This window comes from Magnolia sinica, chromosome 2, assembly GCF_029962835.1.
Source record: "Magnolia sinica isolate HGM2019 chromosome 2, MsV1, whole genome shotgun sequence".
Taxonomy (NCBI): domain Eukaryota; kingdom Viridiplantae; phylum Streptophyta; class Magnoliopsida; order Magnoliales; family Magnoliaceae; genus Magnolia; species Magnolia sinica.
In genome coordinates this window covers 13,185,852-13,203,395 of record NC_080574.1, presented here as the reverse complement: position 1 = coordinate 13,203,395, position 17,544 = coordinate 13,185,852, and the positions used below count along the sequence as shown (strand labels likewise).

Here is a 17,544-nt window from a genome sequence, read left to right as displayed (position 1 = left end):
ACCCAAAAAATGAGCTCACCTCCTTTTTGTTAATTGTAATTATGTATTAGAGAAGGATCTCCAATACATATCTACGATTAACTACAATCAGAAGAACTCAGGCCCTAACAAAATACGTAACCAAAACCTTGAGCCATGTTGTAATCATACTTTTTTAAGGATCTCACTGCCATTCTTCAGTAGAAATAAAACGAGAAATTGAGAGCATTTTCTTCCGTATATACTCAAGGGAGTTTGTGCCTTTGGCATCTCCGCCCTGTCCTTCTGCAACATGTCCAACAAAAAGAACCAACACAGCTTTTCGCACCTAGATCTTTACACCCTGGTGTAAGGCAAGGTAATGGCCCGCTCTTATGTATATTTGCCTGCACTCCCCGTGGCACGGTATGTAACTGTCTGTCAACATCAACTTGTGTCTGCAGGCAGCTTGAGCTCCTAGGATCAAACCAAGAGCTGGATTTCATGTAGGCATCAGAGAAATGATTAATGCCACTGAATACTGGATAATGTGTTGGCACAGCTGTTAGTCGGTTTGGACACACTTGTGCTGCAGTTGAAGTGGAACCCAACTCATAGTTGGAGAAAGGATGCATCCCTCGGCCGGTTGCAAATGTAGTCGGTACATCCCTGTGATGAAATTGCATTTGTGCGTGGTAATGATTGTGGAGAGGGCCATTTTGGACTATGGGTTGAGGTGCAGAAAACCCATTCCCATGATAGATGTGCTGCAAATGCCCAGCCGACTCTTCGACAGCTCTTGGCTTTGCTAGTCTCTTCTCTGTCTCCCCTAGTACCGATGGTGGAGCCTTGCCATGTTTGATGTAGCGTTTCTGTGTTCCAGTGGCAGGCTCGGTCTCCTGGTTTCTCTGTCTCTTGTTAGGTGTTCTTGTGTTTCCAGGATGTCTCTTGCGCTTGGAACCTGATGACTCCGGAGGTCTTGCCTTTGAATTTCTCTTTGCCTTTGTTTTTCCTGATGAGGGACCATCGCCACGACAGGCGTCATGTTTCTGCGATTTTGTGGAGTGCTCTGCTTGGTTTTTCTGCCGTTTTGGAGGTGCACTTGTTTTACGGGAATGTCTCTTGAGGTTAGAACCTAATTCCGATAATTAAACAAAGGAAACAAATTCAACATGTATGTCAGTCATTGACATAAATAATTAGGAAAGCAACTTACCCTAACAGAAAAGATCTTTAAGTCTCATGTCCGTCAGGATGAGGCGAATGCGCATGACCATGTCATGTGGATGGGTGAGGATGGATGCCTAAGCACATATCTGTGTGCATGTGTAGATTCATATGGATCTATAGATGTGACATAATGTGTCCGCAGCATAGTTAGCAAAATGGCAAATGTTGGTGTTTTAGTTCAAAACAGAGTTTTGCTAACTAGGGACCCCGCCCTATTTTGAAGGCTGTGCTGGTCAAGAGACAGGAGCATTCTGCATGCACGTGTGAGATAATCTATGTTCATGGGACAAGATGGATGGTAACTTGATTGGGGAGGGAACCCCAGCTGGGGAAAACTTTAAGCCCTTTCCTAACCACAGGAGAAATTCCAAAGAATGACAGACATTTTCCAGATTTATCCCTTGTTCAGAAAATTTGAGGATACATTATTCCTGAAATTTCTTAATACTCCAACATTACCCAGTCATTTCACAGAAATTTTAAACAGAGCTCTGCAGAAGTTTTGAAAGTGATCCCCTGATATTCAAATTTCTTGTTTCATGGATCAGGTGTTCTTTTGTCTATAGAAGGAATGTAATCATGCAAGTATCCTTAATGGAACCATGAATGGGCCTGACATACATGAGGGTGTATCAATTTAGGACTCCACATTTTTCTCTTGTGAAGTGCTTCAAATAATATGAGGGTGTATCAATACTTTCAAAATTGAAAACTCAACTCTTTAACTCAAAAGTCTGTCAGATCAAGTAACTTGGTTGAGTTTTTTCGAGTCTTGAACACCAAGACTCATATTTAGGGCCTGTTTGTTTTTTCAAAGCAAACATAAACACCGTGGAAATAGTAATTATTACCGTTTCACAGCGTTTGAAAATTCATAGGAATTTGTGTATTTGAAACCGGTTCAAAAGAGTTAGTTTTAATTTTTGAACCACACAGTAATTTATATGATATATCCGTTCCGTTCATCCGTTTTACAACAGAATTTTGAGATATGAGACAAAAATTGAGGAAGATCCAGCACTCAAGTGGCTCACACCAAAAGAAATAGTGGCTCAAAAAAATTTTAACGGTAAGTGTTCGATTCCCTTTTTCCTGTGGCGTGGTCCACCTAAGCTTTGGATATACCTCATTTTTTGGCTCATGCCATAAATTCAGCTGGCATAATGGATGAACAGTGTGGATAAACAACACACATCACGGTGGGACCCACAAATATTTTACAGCCTTCTCGATTTTTGTGTTAAAAAAAAGGTAGAACGTCAAATCAAGTACGGGGAAATGTATAGGGAAATAATCATTACCAATTTACAAGGCATTTACCAATGAACTAGAAAATCAAACACGCCCTTAGAATTTATAAATATTATAGTCTTGGCAACTTTTATTGAGATTTATCAAGGTTTCCTGAGTTTTGTCCATTTGTGTAGTGTCAAGTTGACCAAGTCAACCGACATTGGAACAAGCCTTTGCTGATTCATGATCAAATAGTTTTTTTTTTTTCTTAACTAATGATGAAATCTGATCGACTTTCTGGCGAGTTGAGTTGGGTTGAGTTTTTTAAGTTTCCAAACCACAGTGCATATCTGGGCATGCATATATCTTCATAATCAAACTCATGCATATGTAGGTTAATCAAAGTTGAAACAATGTGCTCTAATCCTCTGAGCATCACCATCAATCACCCCTATAACTCAGTGGTAGAGCTTCAGTGTTGTAAACTGAACATGGCTTGCTCATTAAAGTTGTCAGTGCATCTCTTCATGCAGTTATCACGATCATATGCATGCATTCTCCATCTGATGTGATCTGTGTAGATTGCTCATGCACAGGCACGTCTAAATGAAACTGCCCTTGACTGACATCTCCACCATTCATTTACTGCATGTGCACATCACATGGGAAGATGCCTCGACAAGCATGTCAGTCCATGAATGAATGCTGAAACGCTATCATTTATTCAATGATTGAGTTCAATAAAACATAAAACAAAATGGTTGTGCTGTGGGAGCAAGTTAACAAACCTCCGTTCGCAGATCCTGCTTTCTTGATTGCTCTGATTCGCCTTGCTGCTGCTCCTCTTTTGTGCTTCTCAGCCAAAACTTTTAATCTCTCTGCTTCATCATTCCAACGCTGACATGCCAAAAGATCAGAGCACAAGGACATATAATAAGGCCTAGGCCAAAACTGCTGGCTCATCTGAAAATGACCAATTCTTACCTGTCGGAAGGTCTTCAATCTGTAGAGGTTACGACCCTTCACGAGCAAAGGAAATAATGGTGGCAATGTCTTGACTCCTTTGCTCCACAGTATTTCTACCTTCTCAATCACAGAAACAATGATAACCAAATGAATATGGGTTTAAGACAATATCTTTAGCTCAGTGCAATCAGTCTTACAGTGAAAGTATGTTGCTGCTTGGCTGCACCATAGCTTTCCTTCACAACCCTCCCGGCAATTGTCCGCTTTCCTATTGGATTACTGCCCCTTGTAACTACATCAAACCTATTTCAGAATTTGAAGATCAGTTAACAAAGGAGATACATTCAAGACCTGAAATGGGAAAAGTCAAAAAAGATCTCATGAGTCATCAAACATATCCACTGAAAAAATGTACCTACTTCCTGTAAACCCTCTGCGTGAACAGAACAGTATCACCATTGCAGACATCACCTGCAAGCAACAAGGATTACAGTCTGAATGTAATAAAGTATTCAAGAAGATGCATGGAACTGATAGTCTAATACAGGTTCGCGAGGGATTGCATTCTACCTCTACAGTTAATAACAAAGGACGACCTTGGATATAGTTTCTCACCATTTCCATCTTTTATCCTGAAGATTGTAGAGAAAATAATAATTACAAAACGAAAGCGAAAAGAAATACATGATATTCAATGGAGTTTCTTATACATGCTAACCATTTCCCATAGCTAAATAGAACAAATTCAATCAAGTTTCCGAACTAAGATTTACTAGACTAATCCAAAGATCAATGTATAAAGTTGTTCCTTACCACATTTAAGCATATTTAGTAATCCATGGTTTATTCTGAACGGACTTCTCTATTACCAATGTAAGATGCGACATGGCATGGCATCATTGCACTAACAAGTCCATTGCCAGGTTAATGCAAACCCCCAAAGGGGATGCAAGTCGATCGAAGAAAAGAAGAAAGAGATTGTGGAAAATAACCTAACCATCATCTAGCCAAATGCTAGAGACCATGAAAAAACATCTCTCCACCGAGTAAAGAAACATCAAAACCAAAGAAGTTTTATTCAAATCATCATACTAATGCACTACACCTAACATAGCCTTATATGGGCTTAAAACCAAAATAAGAAGCCCTGATAATAGAAAATGACTAAACTACTCCTGATGCTGTCAATACCATATATGCCTTATATAAATGGGCCATAACTCACTCAAATGGAGTCAGAATTCCATGATATTGGGCTTGTTTGAGAGCTAATTCAATGGACTATCAATCGGGACCAATCTTGTGTCGTTCGAACATTGTTTGGTGACCCAAAATTGGCCCACTACAAAGGTGACAAAAATACAAAAAAGGAATAATTATTAAATACTTAGTCAAACCCTAATAACTAACTAAAACAAATAAATCCTATAAATATAACGACCACCCAATTGCTCCTCTCATCCCCATAATGTAATCTAATTGTCGATCCATCAGATTGATCATTAGACCATGGCTTTGGTCAAGATCATCAATTGAGCCATCTGTAAGAAAATTTGGAATTCAGACTAGCAGGTCATTGTTTGAACAGAAATGCTATGAATGTGTCCCTAGAGGGGCACCCAAGCTGCTTGCCCCTTCTTGCCCATCACATAATGAACAAGATTGTTCCTCTATATGGTCCCACATTATGACTTCCGCAAAAGAAGGCCCGGCAAACTTGTTTCATTAATGAAGTGAAGCCATGCGACCGGCCATAATCAAAACCAATTTATATAAGAATGGCCTACTAAGTGTTTCAACATAGTGATCGTCCACCAATACTGGATGATAGTCCGGTAGCCTTTCAAGGCTGGATTGTCGGGAGGAGGTATTACTGGTCGCGATTTTATGCTGGCCCCGGTTGAGCTGACAACTCAGCCGCGGAAAACTGCCAAACCATGACGACCATAAAGACGTTTGCCCATGGATGGAGTATAAGACCCACTCGGTATGAACCGATAACCAATGTTCAACTGGTATCGAGTCATAACGGGGGACAACTCCAAGGTGTATCTGACTCTTTACCTCAAGTTCCTACCATCACTGCAGCCTTATCAGGGACTGCAGTTGGTTCTAAGGATCACCATATTGTTTTGAGAGAACTGAACAACAAGGTCCCACAATAGATGCATTACATGGAAAAAATCTCATTCATCAGAGATCTTTTTTTATTTTCTTTTTTGAAAGGTAAATACACACTCTTACACCCACACACACACCACATGGGTTCTTGAACCCATGACCTCACAGTCCATACACGTTACAGACATCTAGTTCACCTTTGTATGGACAATGAGAATCCTTAATCAGCGAGATTTTAATCATGAGGCACATATATAGTGGGGCCTTCTAGATAAACAGTCTGAATGATAAAGCAATGAGGCAAAAGAAGCAAGCAGCGTGGGCAAGCCTCCTTGGCATTCCTCTCATTCAAAATGTCACAGTACAATAAATAGAAATTGTATATCACTAAATACACATACTTATGTAACATTCCATGGTGCAATTCTTAATCTACAGACAGGGTAGATACTATCACGAACACAGATTGCGGCAGTATAAACTGTCGTTGAAGAATGGCCCTTTACAACATAAATCTGTGATCTAGTAACAACAAAAGCTGTTATATATGCAATATAAAATGACTGACCTCCAATGCTCCTGAATTCTCTGTATACAAATAGATTTGGTCCCTGTTAATCTCAGACCATGTTTCCGCAGGTATGCTTTGCACTCTTCCAGTTTTAGTATATTAAGATCATGCCCTCCTACAGAACATTCCAGGGGAATATGAGACAACTCAAATATGTTGATTAGTCAGCTAAACAGCAGTAAAACCCATAGTTTCAAAACCTGTCGAGTTGGCTCAACTCAACTGATTTGGAGTCAACACAATGATAAGCTCAATTTCTTCTTCTTCTTCTTCTTTATAACTAATAGACAAGAAACTCATTTCCATTGAGCATTTTCTAGTTGCAGTGAGTTTTAACAGAGCTTTCCAGATTTTATATTAAATTTCCATATTTAAATTAATTTAAACATTTAGTAATAAATTAATGATTATCAAGTTTTTTATTCTGAGCTTTGGCTGAATCTTCAGGCAAACTTGACCCAAAGGACATTTTAGTGAAGTCTAGGTGTTAAACCATGGTAAAAACACTTCCTTTAGAAACAAAAAGAAGGTGAAATGTGCACAAAATGTAAGAAAAAACCAACGATCAGAGATGCCAAGTAATGGAAGTAAAAGCAAAATACGAATAAATCAAGAAATAAAATTTCCTATCGAGTAACTTTTGGAAGCACTATATACCTATGATAAACCATAGAATTAATCTACGTCATGGCACATGAGGTTTCAATTTCCTGATATTGTAGAGAAAGAACCAATGAAATTCAGCCTCTTCTCATGACAGAAAATATTTCTAGTGGGCAGGAGGTATTCTGCCTTCTTTTGATTTCTCAATCTCCCACTTTCTCAGATAAGCAAATGATTAAATGGGATTCTGCTGATAACGTATTCCTGCCCTAATTCGAGACTAGCATTACAGCAAGAGAGAGAGAGAGAGAGAGAGAGAGAGAGAGAGAGAGAGAGAGAGAGACCTTGTAGGAGCTGTATGATTCTGTTGCAATTAGCTTCATCCCCAGGCATGGCCTCTGAATCATCGTCAACGGATTCACGATCAGCTTCTTCATCGGTCACATCCTCACTGACGCATTGACAAATTCATCAAACAAAGATACATAGAGAGGGAGATAGAGTCGGTCCTCGAATCGAAAAAAAAAAAAAAGACTACCCGGATGAAATGCTAATCACATCTTCTTCTTCATCTCCGTCATCGTCATCACGTTCATCTTCATCATCATCGCCTTCATCTTCATCGTCTTCATCATCATCCTCGTCATAATCAGAATCATCAACATGATCACCTTCGGATTCTTCTTCTTCTTCTTCTTCTTCGTCTTCACCTTCTTCTTCGGAAGAAGAGAGAGAGACGAAAACGGCCTTTCCTTTTCTCTCAGGCATGTGAAAGTAGGAGAGATATTGCGCGACAGTGAGATGCAGCGGCGGCGAATTCCCTCTCCGCTGTCTATTAATGGAAGGAAAATGAGCGTTTCTGCCCTCTCCTTGGGGAATTCCACGTTTCCTCCCTTATAATTCTTTCCATCTACCCAAACGAATCTCTTTCCCTCTTCAAATCAACCTTCTTTCCTTCACGACTACATCACGTGAGTCGAGACATGATGGAAGTCCAGGGTTTCGAACCATGTGTCCCTCCCTCCTCGGTCTCCATTTATCGGTCGGTGTAGATCCATTCTAGGGCCTGTGTACGCTGCTAGTTCGCCATCTTCTACGGAAAATAGTATTGGCTCATCTCCATCCAGACCATCCAAATCGTAGGGCATGTCGTGGATGAAGCATAACCCAGAAATCACCACCATCCAGCTATCCCAACCATGCAGTTGGTGTTTATGAAATGGAAAGTTAGAAGTGATGGTAAATGTTTCGATTTCAACATGCAAAGACGGTTATTAATTACCTAATGCCGTTCTTCAGTTAATACGAGGAAGATTGCCTACTGACGCCTATACATGATGTATGTGTTTTATCCGAGTTGTACATTTATTTTTACGGATCATTTCGGGACATTGGACCACAACATGGGAAAGATGCAATGGAACACTCTCCATTTAAAACTTTTGGGGCTACAAAAGTTTTGGATGTAGCTAATTTTTGAGTTTTCCTCTCAAACAAGTCTTTTTCACATGTTTAATAATATTGAGAGTATTATAAAGTTTTTAATGGTATGCGTTCAATCATTACTTTTTCTCGTGGCATGGCTCACTTGAAATTTGAAATTTTAATCCATCTAATTTTTGACATTATATCTTAAAATGATCTTAAAAAATAAATAGACAGGGTAGATAAATCACGCATACGATGGTGGGGCCTTATAGAGTACAGTCAAGTAGCCACCTTGCTACGGCCAGTGTCAGCAGTCAATCCACGCCCCAGTTAACACTCGGAACGGATTACGTGAGACCCGGGATTCACTGAGGTGGGTGGTACCCTGACTGTGGGGCCAATGTGATGCATGTGACTGCATCCAAACCGTCCATCCCTATTAAAGTTTTGGATTTAGCTTGGATTTGTGTGGTCTCTTCATTCAGATCTTTGTAACCTTATCAACAGGTTGGATGGCAAATAAACATCCTGGTTGTCATATAGTTTTTAATGGTGGGGATTCAATTACTACTGTTTCCTGTTTTATGGTCCACATGAGATTGGATTTGCTTCATTTTTGAGATCATGCCCTAAAATGAGTTTTCAAAACTGTTTGAATGTGTGGACTTAAGGCACATACATCTTTGTGAGCCCTACATTCCGGGGTCCCAGCCACCTTGCTGGATCACATAATCCACTCCCGTTAATACTCCATTTACAGTTTGGTAATTTGGACGATCCAAATTGCAGTACAATTATACCAACCATGCATGTCCGTAGGCATGTCCCGATTTCTAAGGGGGTGTTTGGATGGTGGGAATAGATGGCATTAGGAGGGAAGGGTTTAAAAAAATGTAATGCTGGCCTTTGTCAGGGAATTATCTTACAATGTCATGGGTTTTGTAATTCCATGGGATCCTGTGACATGGTGTTTGTCTGGCATGGGGTGGAAGAGTTTCAACAACTCCCAGTTGGTGCTCTGTGGGCCCCATCATAATGTACGTGTTTTATCCATGTCGTCCACCCATTCTTCCATGTCATTTTATGGTATGAGCCCAAAAATGAGTTTGATCCAATCCAAATCTCAAGTGGACCGCACAGTTGGCCTTAGGAGGTTTTTAATGGTGTAATTCAATCACTATTGTTTTCCCATGGTGTGGTCCAACTGAGATTTATATCTACCTCATTTTTGGGATCAAGCCTTAAATTTATATTTCAAAATGGATGGACGGCATAGATAAAACACATATATTATGGTGGGGTCCACCTAGCACCGACCACTAGCCACACAAAATCCAAGGTAGGCCGGTGCTGCTTCTAAGAAGACCCTGTAAACCCACTTCCAACGTCAGTCCCAAACAGGCCCAATCTAAAATCCATAGGTTTCACAAAGCCACTCCCACCTACTCCCATCTATTCCCACCATCCAAACACCCCCAAAGTAATTGGTGGGGATTCAAATTTTTTTACTTGGAGTGGGGCATTTCAAAAGTATCAACTTTTTAATAGTTATTATAAGCACTATTAAAACATACATTTTATATTAGGCACCAGAATTAAAATATGGTGTTTGGATAATGATTGATTTACTATATATATATATATGGAAAAGGTACTATATGCTCGACCATATGTTACCTTCCATACAGTCGAGAGTTGGCACTATGCTAGCAGTCAGATGGTGAAAGTTTCAAAGGAACGGTGAGATTTTATAGGGAGAAAGGTGAGATTTTATAGGTGAGTGGAGAAACAAAACCGGTGAAACTGGCTCTCTCTCTCTCTCTCTCTCTCTCACGTATATTTCCTATGAAAAGCCTCCCCATGAAGGTCCTGCCCTAGAAACCTAGGTAGGGCTTACCATGGGGTTTTTTGAGAAATCCACCCCGTCCATCCGTTTTTCTCATTTCATTTTAAGTTATGATCCAAAAAATGAGTCAGGTTCAGGGATCAAGTGGACCATAAGTTGGGGATTGAACATCCACCATTAAAAACTTCTTAGGAGATGAAGAATTTTCATATCAATCTGATATTTGTATTTTCACTTCATCCACATCTACATGACCTTTTGAATAGGTTGGATGGTTTAAAAAAAAACATCACGGTGGCCCTTAAAAAGATTTCAACGATGGGTGTCATTATCACTGCAGCTTCATTTGGTGTGGTCCATTGGAGCTGTGGACCTGCTTCATTTTTAGGATCATAACTTAAAATAATATGAGAATAGCAATGAACAACATGGATAAAACAATTACATCACGTTGGGCCCCACAGAGCCCTGCCGGACAGATTTCCGGGTAGGACGCAATCCCTGTCCTCTTTCTTTTGCATCAATGCGGAAACGGCCAGAAACAAATTGGCTATTCCCCTGCCACTAGTCAGGTGGTGATGGTCGGTACTCTATGTGCCCCACCATGATGTATGTGTTTCATCCATGTCAGTTTATTCATTTTTACAAAGCATGTTATAGCTTTATTCCAAAAATGAAAGGGATATAAATCTCAGGTGGACCACACCATAGGAAAACAATAGTGATTGTATATCCACCATTAAAATCCTCCTAAGGCCCACTGTACTGTTTATATGACATTCAATCTGTTGATTAGGTCATGCAGACATAGATGAAGTGAAAAAACAAATATCATCTTGATCCAAAACTATTTTGGATCCCAAAAGGTTTTTAATGTTCGACGTTCAATCAACACTATTTCCTGTAATGTGGTCTACTTGAGATTGGGATATTCCTTATTTTTGGTCTCATACCCGAAAATGATCTAGAAAAATAGATGGACGGCATGAATGAAACACATACATCGTTGTGGGGCCCACAGAGCACTAACCACCCGCCATTGGCGGGTGGCTGGGAAATCGGATTGCGTACTGAGTTACTTGGGCCCACCTTGAATGTATGTGATCTATCCACACCGTCCATTCGTTTTTCCATCTAATTTAAGGGGTTGAGACCAAAATTAAAGCATATCCAAAGATCAAGTGGACCATACCACAGGAAGCAGCAGAGATAATGATTCCCACCGTTGAAACCTTGCTAGGCCCCACAGTGATGTTTAATTTTCATTCAACCTGTTCATAAGATCATACAGACATGGATGAATGGGAAAAACAAATATAAGCTTGATCCAAAACTTCTGTGGCCCCCAAAAAATTTCAATTGTAGACGTTCAATTCAACTATTTCCTGTGGTGTGGTCCATTAAACATTTTATATATTTCATTTTTAGGCTATACCCTGAAATTATTTGGTAAAATAAATGGACAGAGTGGACATAATAAATAAATCACAGTGGACCCCACAAAGTTTACTCAGTGCGCTAACTCACTATGCAATCCGCTTCCGGTGGCAGGGAGTAGCCAATCCGTTTCCGGAACGGGCCCGTTTGACGGACACGGGTTAGATACTGAAAGGTTGAGTAGCGATTCAGCTACTAAAGTGACGTCACTAAGTTTTGTAGGTCCCACTATGATGTATGTGTTGTATCCACACCGTCCATCCATTTTGAGATATCATTTCAGGGCATGAGCCAAAGAATGAGGTAGATAAAAATCTGTAGTGACCCCACCACAGAAAACAGTGGAGAGAGTGATTCCCAAAATTGAAACTATCCTAAGGCCCATCATAATGTTTATTTGAAATCCAACCTGTTCAAAAGTTAAAAAAGACATGAAAGAAGGGAAAACACAAATATCAGCTTGATCTAAAACTTTTTTGGCATTTAGAAGTTTTTAATCGTGGGCGTCAGTGTCCCACTGTTTTCTGTGTTGGGGTCCACTGGAGCTTTGAATTTAACTCGTTCTTTGGATATTGCCTTAAAATGATCTCTCCCAGTGGATGGAAGGAGTGGATACAAAACACACATTATAATGGGGCCCATGGAACTTGGTGACGTCACTTTAGTAGTGAGTCTCGCTACTCAGCGTGTCATTATCTAATCCGCACCCCTGTTCGACGGAAGCAGACTGCGGAGTAACTCACTACCCTTAGCGTACTGAGTAGACACTGTGGGGTCCACCATGATTTATGTATCTGATCCACTCCGTCCATCCATTTTACCATATGATGTTAGGGCTTGAGCCCAAAAATTAATCATATAAAATGTTCAAATGGACCACACCACATGAAACAGTTGAATTGAACATCTACTGTTAAAAAAATTCTTGGGCCCACTTAAGTTTTGGATCAAGCTTATATTTGTTTTTTCTCTTCATCCATGTCTGCATGATCTTATGAATAGATTGGATGACAAATAAACATCACTGTGGGGCCTAACATGATTTCAATGGTTGAAATCATTATTCCCACTATTTCCTATGATACGATTAACTTGAGACTTGGATTTGGTTCAATTTTAGGCTCAACCCCTTAAATGATACAGAAAAATGGATGGACGGGGTGGATTTCTCAAAAAATCCCACGGTAGGCTCCACCCAGGATTCTAGTGCATTACTTTATGTTAAAGGCTTTTGTAGGTTTCTTCGATTTTGTTTCTCCACTTATCCTCTAAAATCTTACCATTGGGTTGAAATTTTCAACATCCAACCGCTTGCGTGTTGCCAGCTCTCGACTGTATGGAAGGTAACATACGGTGAGCATATAGTACCTTTTCCCATATATATATATATATATATATATATATATATATATATATATATATATATATATATATCCAACATTTGTTAACTTTTCTCTTTTATTTTTATTTTTATTTTACTTTGTAATCCATACCTTTTCTTTTAGTTTCTTTTCTTTTCTTTTTACACTAGCCAAACAGGGTCCGGGTGCACCATGCCCATTGTCTGCACCCCAATGGTAAGCAAATACATATATTATGGGCGTTCACCATGTGTCTTTTTTTTTAACATACCTACGTATTTACAGTGCCTTGCATATAAAACACATGCACCCATCTTATGCTTGTTAGCATATTTTGATGGCGAGAGATGCATGCATTAAGCACCTTGTACCATGCTCTGAGTGCACATAACGTTTTAAAAAATGGTATTGAGAATTTTGGAAACGTTATTTCCATTAAGAAGAATAGCTTGTAAGTTAATCCATTAGCTTGTAAGTTAATCCATACCTGAATAACTGAGAGGGTACTGTGTCAAAAGACCAAATTATTACGATCTAACCACCGTGAACTCTGACATGGAATTATTATACTTATTTTTTTTGCTATTATCACTAGAGTATCGTAAGTTATTCTTAAGGAGCATTGGCCACTGGGGTAAAGTACAGCCGACTTACATGAATTACCTCAAAAGTCATTGGACTTAAGACTTTCGGGCATCACATGAGATACAGCAAAATATCATATTGTATTGATACAATATAATAGTTTGATCATATTGTTGGTATGAAATTCAGCCATGTGGCACATTTGTGAAATTTGCAGGTGTATCATAATCGATTTGAAATTCGATTCAAACTAAATACCATTGACCCCTAGCGTCGAAATAAAGTGGTACATGATTGAATGGTCAGAAGACTAACTATCTATTCTGTTAACGGTTGAGTGTGCTAATCAAGCAATTTACGAAAGTTAGTGTTGGGGATTTGTGTTGTGGAATCACACGGATCTAGATCTAGGATAGCTATCCAATAACGTTAAGCAATCACAAGAGAACACAAAGATCTAACGTGGATAACCCTTGCAAAAAAAAAACCACGGCACAAAGCGACAGAAATCCACTATGAAGTAGAAATTACAAGAGAGAAGACTTACTCGATCTGAACATTTTCGAATCTCACCCTTTCTACACCCTTTGATAATCCTAAAACCCTTTTAAGAACCATTGGAAAACTTTTAGAAAGCCTTTGAATGCTTTAGAATAGCCCTAAAGACCCATATTTATAGATTAGGAAACACCCCTTCCGCACCTTTGCGAAACCACCTCAAATTTACACAATCCGCACAAAATCCATGTAGAATCTGCGTAACCCTCGACTAGTCGAAAGAGGTCCTCGACCAATCGAGGGAACCCTCAACTGGTCGAGCCAGTCCCTCGACTGGTCGAGCAATAAAAATTGTGACTGCTGAACTTCGAGTCAAGCAGCGCGGAAGCTAGAGAGACTTGAAGACTTTTGACAACAATCTCCACCAAGTCTTCAATGTTCAACCATGTAGCTTTTTGACCTCTTCTATTATCTCTACATCGCATCATAGCTTCGATCAACGCTTCTCATGCACACTCTGTCCTTTTTTTATGCCATCGCCAAACCCAGAGAAGTTGCACAGAACTTGAACTTTTCTACATGAATGACCTTGGTAAGCATGTCTGCTGGATTCATGCTGGTGTAAATCTTTTCCAATGTTACGCCTCCTTCCTCAAGTACCTGTAGGATAAAGTGGTGACGAACATCAATGTGTTTAGTACGTGACTAATAAACAGAATTTTTAGCCAAATTGATAGCACTCTAGCTATTACAGTTAACCGACACGGCCTCCTGCTGAAGTCTCAACTGATTTATCATGCATTTGAGCCAAACATCTTCTTTAAACACTTCCGTCACTGCCATATATTCTGCTTTGGTCGTGAAAAGAACCACCACGGACTGAATCTTTGACATCCAACTGATTGCTCCACCCGCTAGTACAAACGAGTATCCTAAAGTAAACTTTCTACAATACACACTGCCTGCGTAGTCGAAATCCACATACCCTACCAACTTTGTCTGTCTTCTCAAAAGTTAAGACGTAGTTTTTCGTAACTCGAATGTATCGAAGTAGCCATTTCACCACTTCTCAATGTTGTTTGTCAGGATTTGACATGTATCTGCTCACAACATCGACTGCCTATAAAATACCCGGTCTCGTACAGACTATGGCATACATTAAATTGGCAACCGCATTCAAATAAGGCATATGAGACATAATCTATTTTTTCTCATTTGATTTAAGACATTGTTCTCAAGAAAACTTGAAGTAAGCCACTTGGGGAACGCTCACCGGCTTTGTTTGGTCCATCCTATATTTAATTAATACCTTTTCAAGGTATTCTACCTGTATAACCAATTCTACCTGTATAACCAAAGCCTACTCCTCTTCCTGTCTCTATAAATATCTATGTCGAGAACCCTTTTTGTAGCCCCCAGATCTTTCATCTCGAATATCCCTGATAACCGAGTCTTCAGTATGTTGATTTTAGACATATCATGACAGGCAATCAATATATTATCAACATATAAGACTAGGATGATGAATTTGCCATAACTCAATGTCTTTTAATAGACACAGTAATTGTATTCACTCCGAGTAAATTTCTTCACTATGAAAACTGTTTCAGGCCGTACAACGACCTCATTAACCTGCAAACCTTTTTCTCTACCCCTTTAACTTCATAGCCCTCTGGTTGCTTCATGTAGAATTATTTTTCCAATTCCCCGTGTAGGAATGTAGTCTTGAAATCTATTTGTTCCAGCTCGAGATCATATTGGGCAACCAGCGCTAACACGAATCTGATAGATACATGCTTAACCACCTGCGCGAATATCTCTGTAAAATCGATTCCTTCTCTCTGAGCATAACCCTTCGCTACCAACCTTGTTTTGTATTTATCTTGTTTCCTTTTGAATAACCACTTGCATCCGATCACTTTTCGGCCCACAGGAAGCTCCACCAACTCTCATGTGTGATTTTTGTGCAACGAGTCCATCTCACCGTCCATAGCTGCCTTTCACTTTTCTGCATCAGGCTCATCAAGAGCCTCTTGAATAGTAGATGGATTTCCCTCATCTGTAATGAGGGCATATGCAATATTAGAGTCGTCTCTTTATCTTATCGGTAACCTGCGATCATGCGGTGGATTCTTTCTCACAAGTGGCTGCTCCACCTAATCCTGTACCTTTGTCTGCGCATCTTTCTCTGCTTGAGTATCATCTGTGTCAATCTGAACGTCTACGGTCATCCTTTTTGGTTCCTGTTACTTCTCCTGATCATTTTTACGGAATAGGGAGCTTTCATCGAATTTGACGTCACGGCTAGTAATAACCTTGCATGTAACCTTGTCGAATAACCTGTAACCTTTCACACCAATGTCATAGCCAATAAAGATATATTTTTTGGATCTATGGTCTAACTTATCTCTCTCAACTGACGGTACATGAGAGTAAGCCTCACAACTAAATATGCGTAGATCTGAGTAGTCGATTTTCTGACCACTCCATACTTCCTCTGGAATTTAAAATTCAATTGTCGTTGAAGGAAACTGGTTCACCAAATAACAAGTCGTGTTAACGGCCTCAGTCCATAGGTCTTTGCCCAACGCAACATTACTTAACATGCATCTGGCCCTCTCTAAGAGAGTCCGATTCATTCGCTCAGTCACACCGTTTTGCTTGGGCGTGTGGTGCACTATGTTGTGCTTGATAATCCCTTCATCCTTTCAATAATCATTAAACTCAGTGGAAGTAAATTCTCCACCATTATCAGTCCTTAAAACCTTTATTTTTTGCCCTGAATATTTTTCCACCATTAGCTTCCATTGTTTGAATATAGTGAAAACTTCGGATTTACGTTTCATGAAGTAAACCCAAACTTTCCTAGAGTACTCGTCAATGAATGAAACAAACCATAACGACCCCCAATGGAAACTTCTGGCAATGACCCCCATACGTTAGAGTGCACATAATCAAGCACTCCCTTACAAACATGTTTTCCAGATTTAAAAAATAATATAGATTGTTTACCATATATACAATGCTCGCATATATCTAAATCAGAATTTTTAAAAGTTGGAATCAAACATCGATCAGAAAGTACCTTCATGCCCCACTCGCTCATGAGGCCTAGACGAGCATGCAACATACGTAGAGACGTAGAGTCTGCAATAGTTGTTGCCGCTCCACTTACTGAAGTGCTCCCAATCAACCTGTAAAGGGTTTTGTACCTTTGCACTCTTATAACCATGAGTGCCACTTTTGAAACTTTAAAGAAACCATCAATACCGGTGAACTTGCACCCTATAGCCTCTAGTGCATCGAGAGAAATCAAACTTTTCTTCATATCAGGAACATGCCTGACATCAGTCAGGGTATGCTCCATTCCATCAAACATCTTGATGTTCACCATACCAATGACCACAACATTACAGGCATTATCATTGCCCATAAAAACCTGTCTACCATCGCATTCTCTGTAACTGGCGAACCAACTCCGATGAAGAGTCATATGATATGATGCTCCTGTGTCTAGGATCCACTCATCTCCATAATTGTCGTAAACGTGTCCGATCATGGACATAGACAGAACATCACCATCACTTGTTTCTTCATCAGATGTGACAACATTGGCCTCCTTGGAAGAAGCTGCTGAATTTTCTTTCTTTGCTTTAGGATTTCTACAATCCTTCTTCATGTGTCCAGATAACCCACAATTCCAACAC

General features: G+C 39.7%; 1 protein-coding gene across 3 annotated transcripts; it reads right to left on the bottom strand.

Annotated features, from left to right (window-relative positions):
• Positions 1-119: 119 nt before the first annotated feature.
• Positions 120-7,867, bottom strand: LOC131235611 (zinc finger CCCH domain-containing protein 62-like). 3 transcript variants are annotated; one of them, XM_058232883.1, is made up of 9 exons: positions 7,221-7,867; positions 7,027-7,133; positions 6,077-6,203; positions 4,003-4,019; positions 3,807-3,858; positions 3,585-3,690; positions 3,406-3,504; positions 3,210-3,318; positions 120-1,093 (listed from the first exon to the last, which is right to left on the bottom strand). In XM_058232883.1, the coding sequence occupies exons 1-9, from the start codon at positions 7,448-7,450 to the stop codon at positions 225-227; spliced, it is 1,716 nt and encodes a 571-aa protein (XP_058088866.1). In that variant the 5' UTR covers positions 7,451-7,867; the 3' UTR covers positions 120-224. The 3 variants fall into 3 exon arrangements, with proteins under 3 accessions (XP_058088866.1, XP_058088851.1, XP_058088858.1); XM_058232868.1 differs by having other exon boundaries at positions 3,958-4,019; positions 7,221-7,864; XM_058232875.1 differs by having other exon boundaries at positions 3,958-4,019; positions 6,077-6,194; positions 7,221-7,859.
• Between the last annotated feature and the right edge of the window lie 9,677 nt (positions 7,868-17,544).

What these genes read in the sequence shown, in the direction of transcription:
- LOC131235611 (XM_058232868.1), bottom strand. Translation starts at nt 7,450, where the DNA reads ATGCCTGAGAGAAAAGGAAAGGCCGTTTTCGTCTCTCTCTCTTCTTCC. An exon ending in GATTGAAGACCTTCCGACAG is followed by an intron (nt 3,319 to 3,405) that starts GTAAGAATTGGT and finishes TTGGCATGTCAG; the next exon opens with CGTTGGAATGATGAAGCAGA. An exon ending in AGCAGGATCTGCGAACGGAG is followed by an intron (nt 1,094 to 3,209) that starts GTTTGTTAACTT and finishes TATCGGAATTAG; the next exon opens with GTTCTAACCTCAAGAGACAT.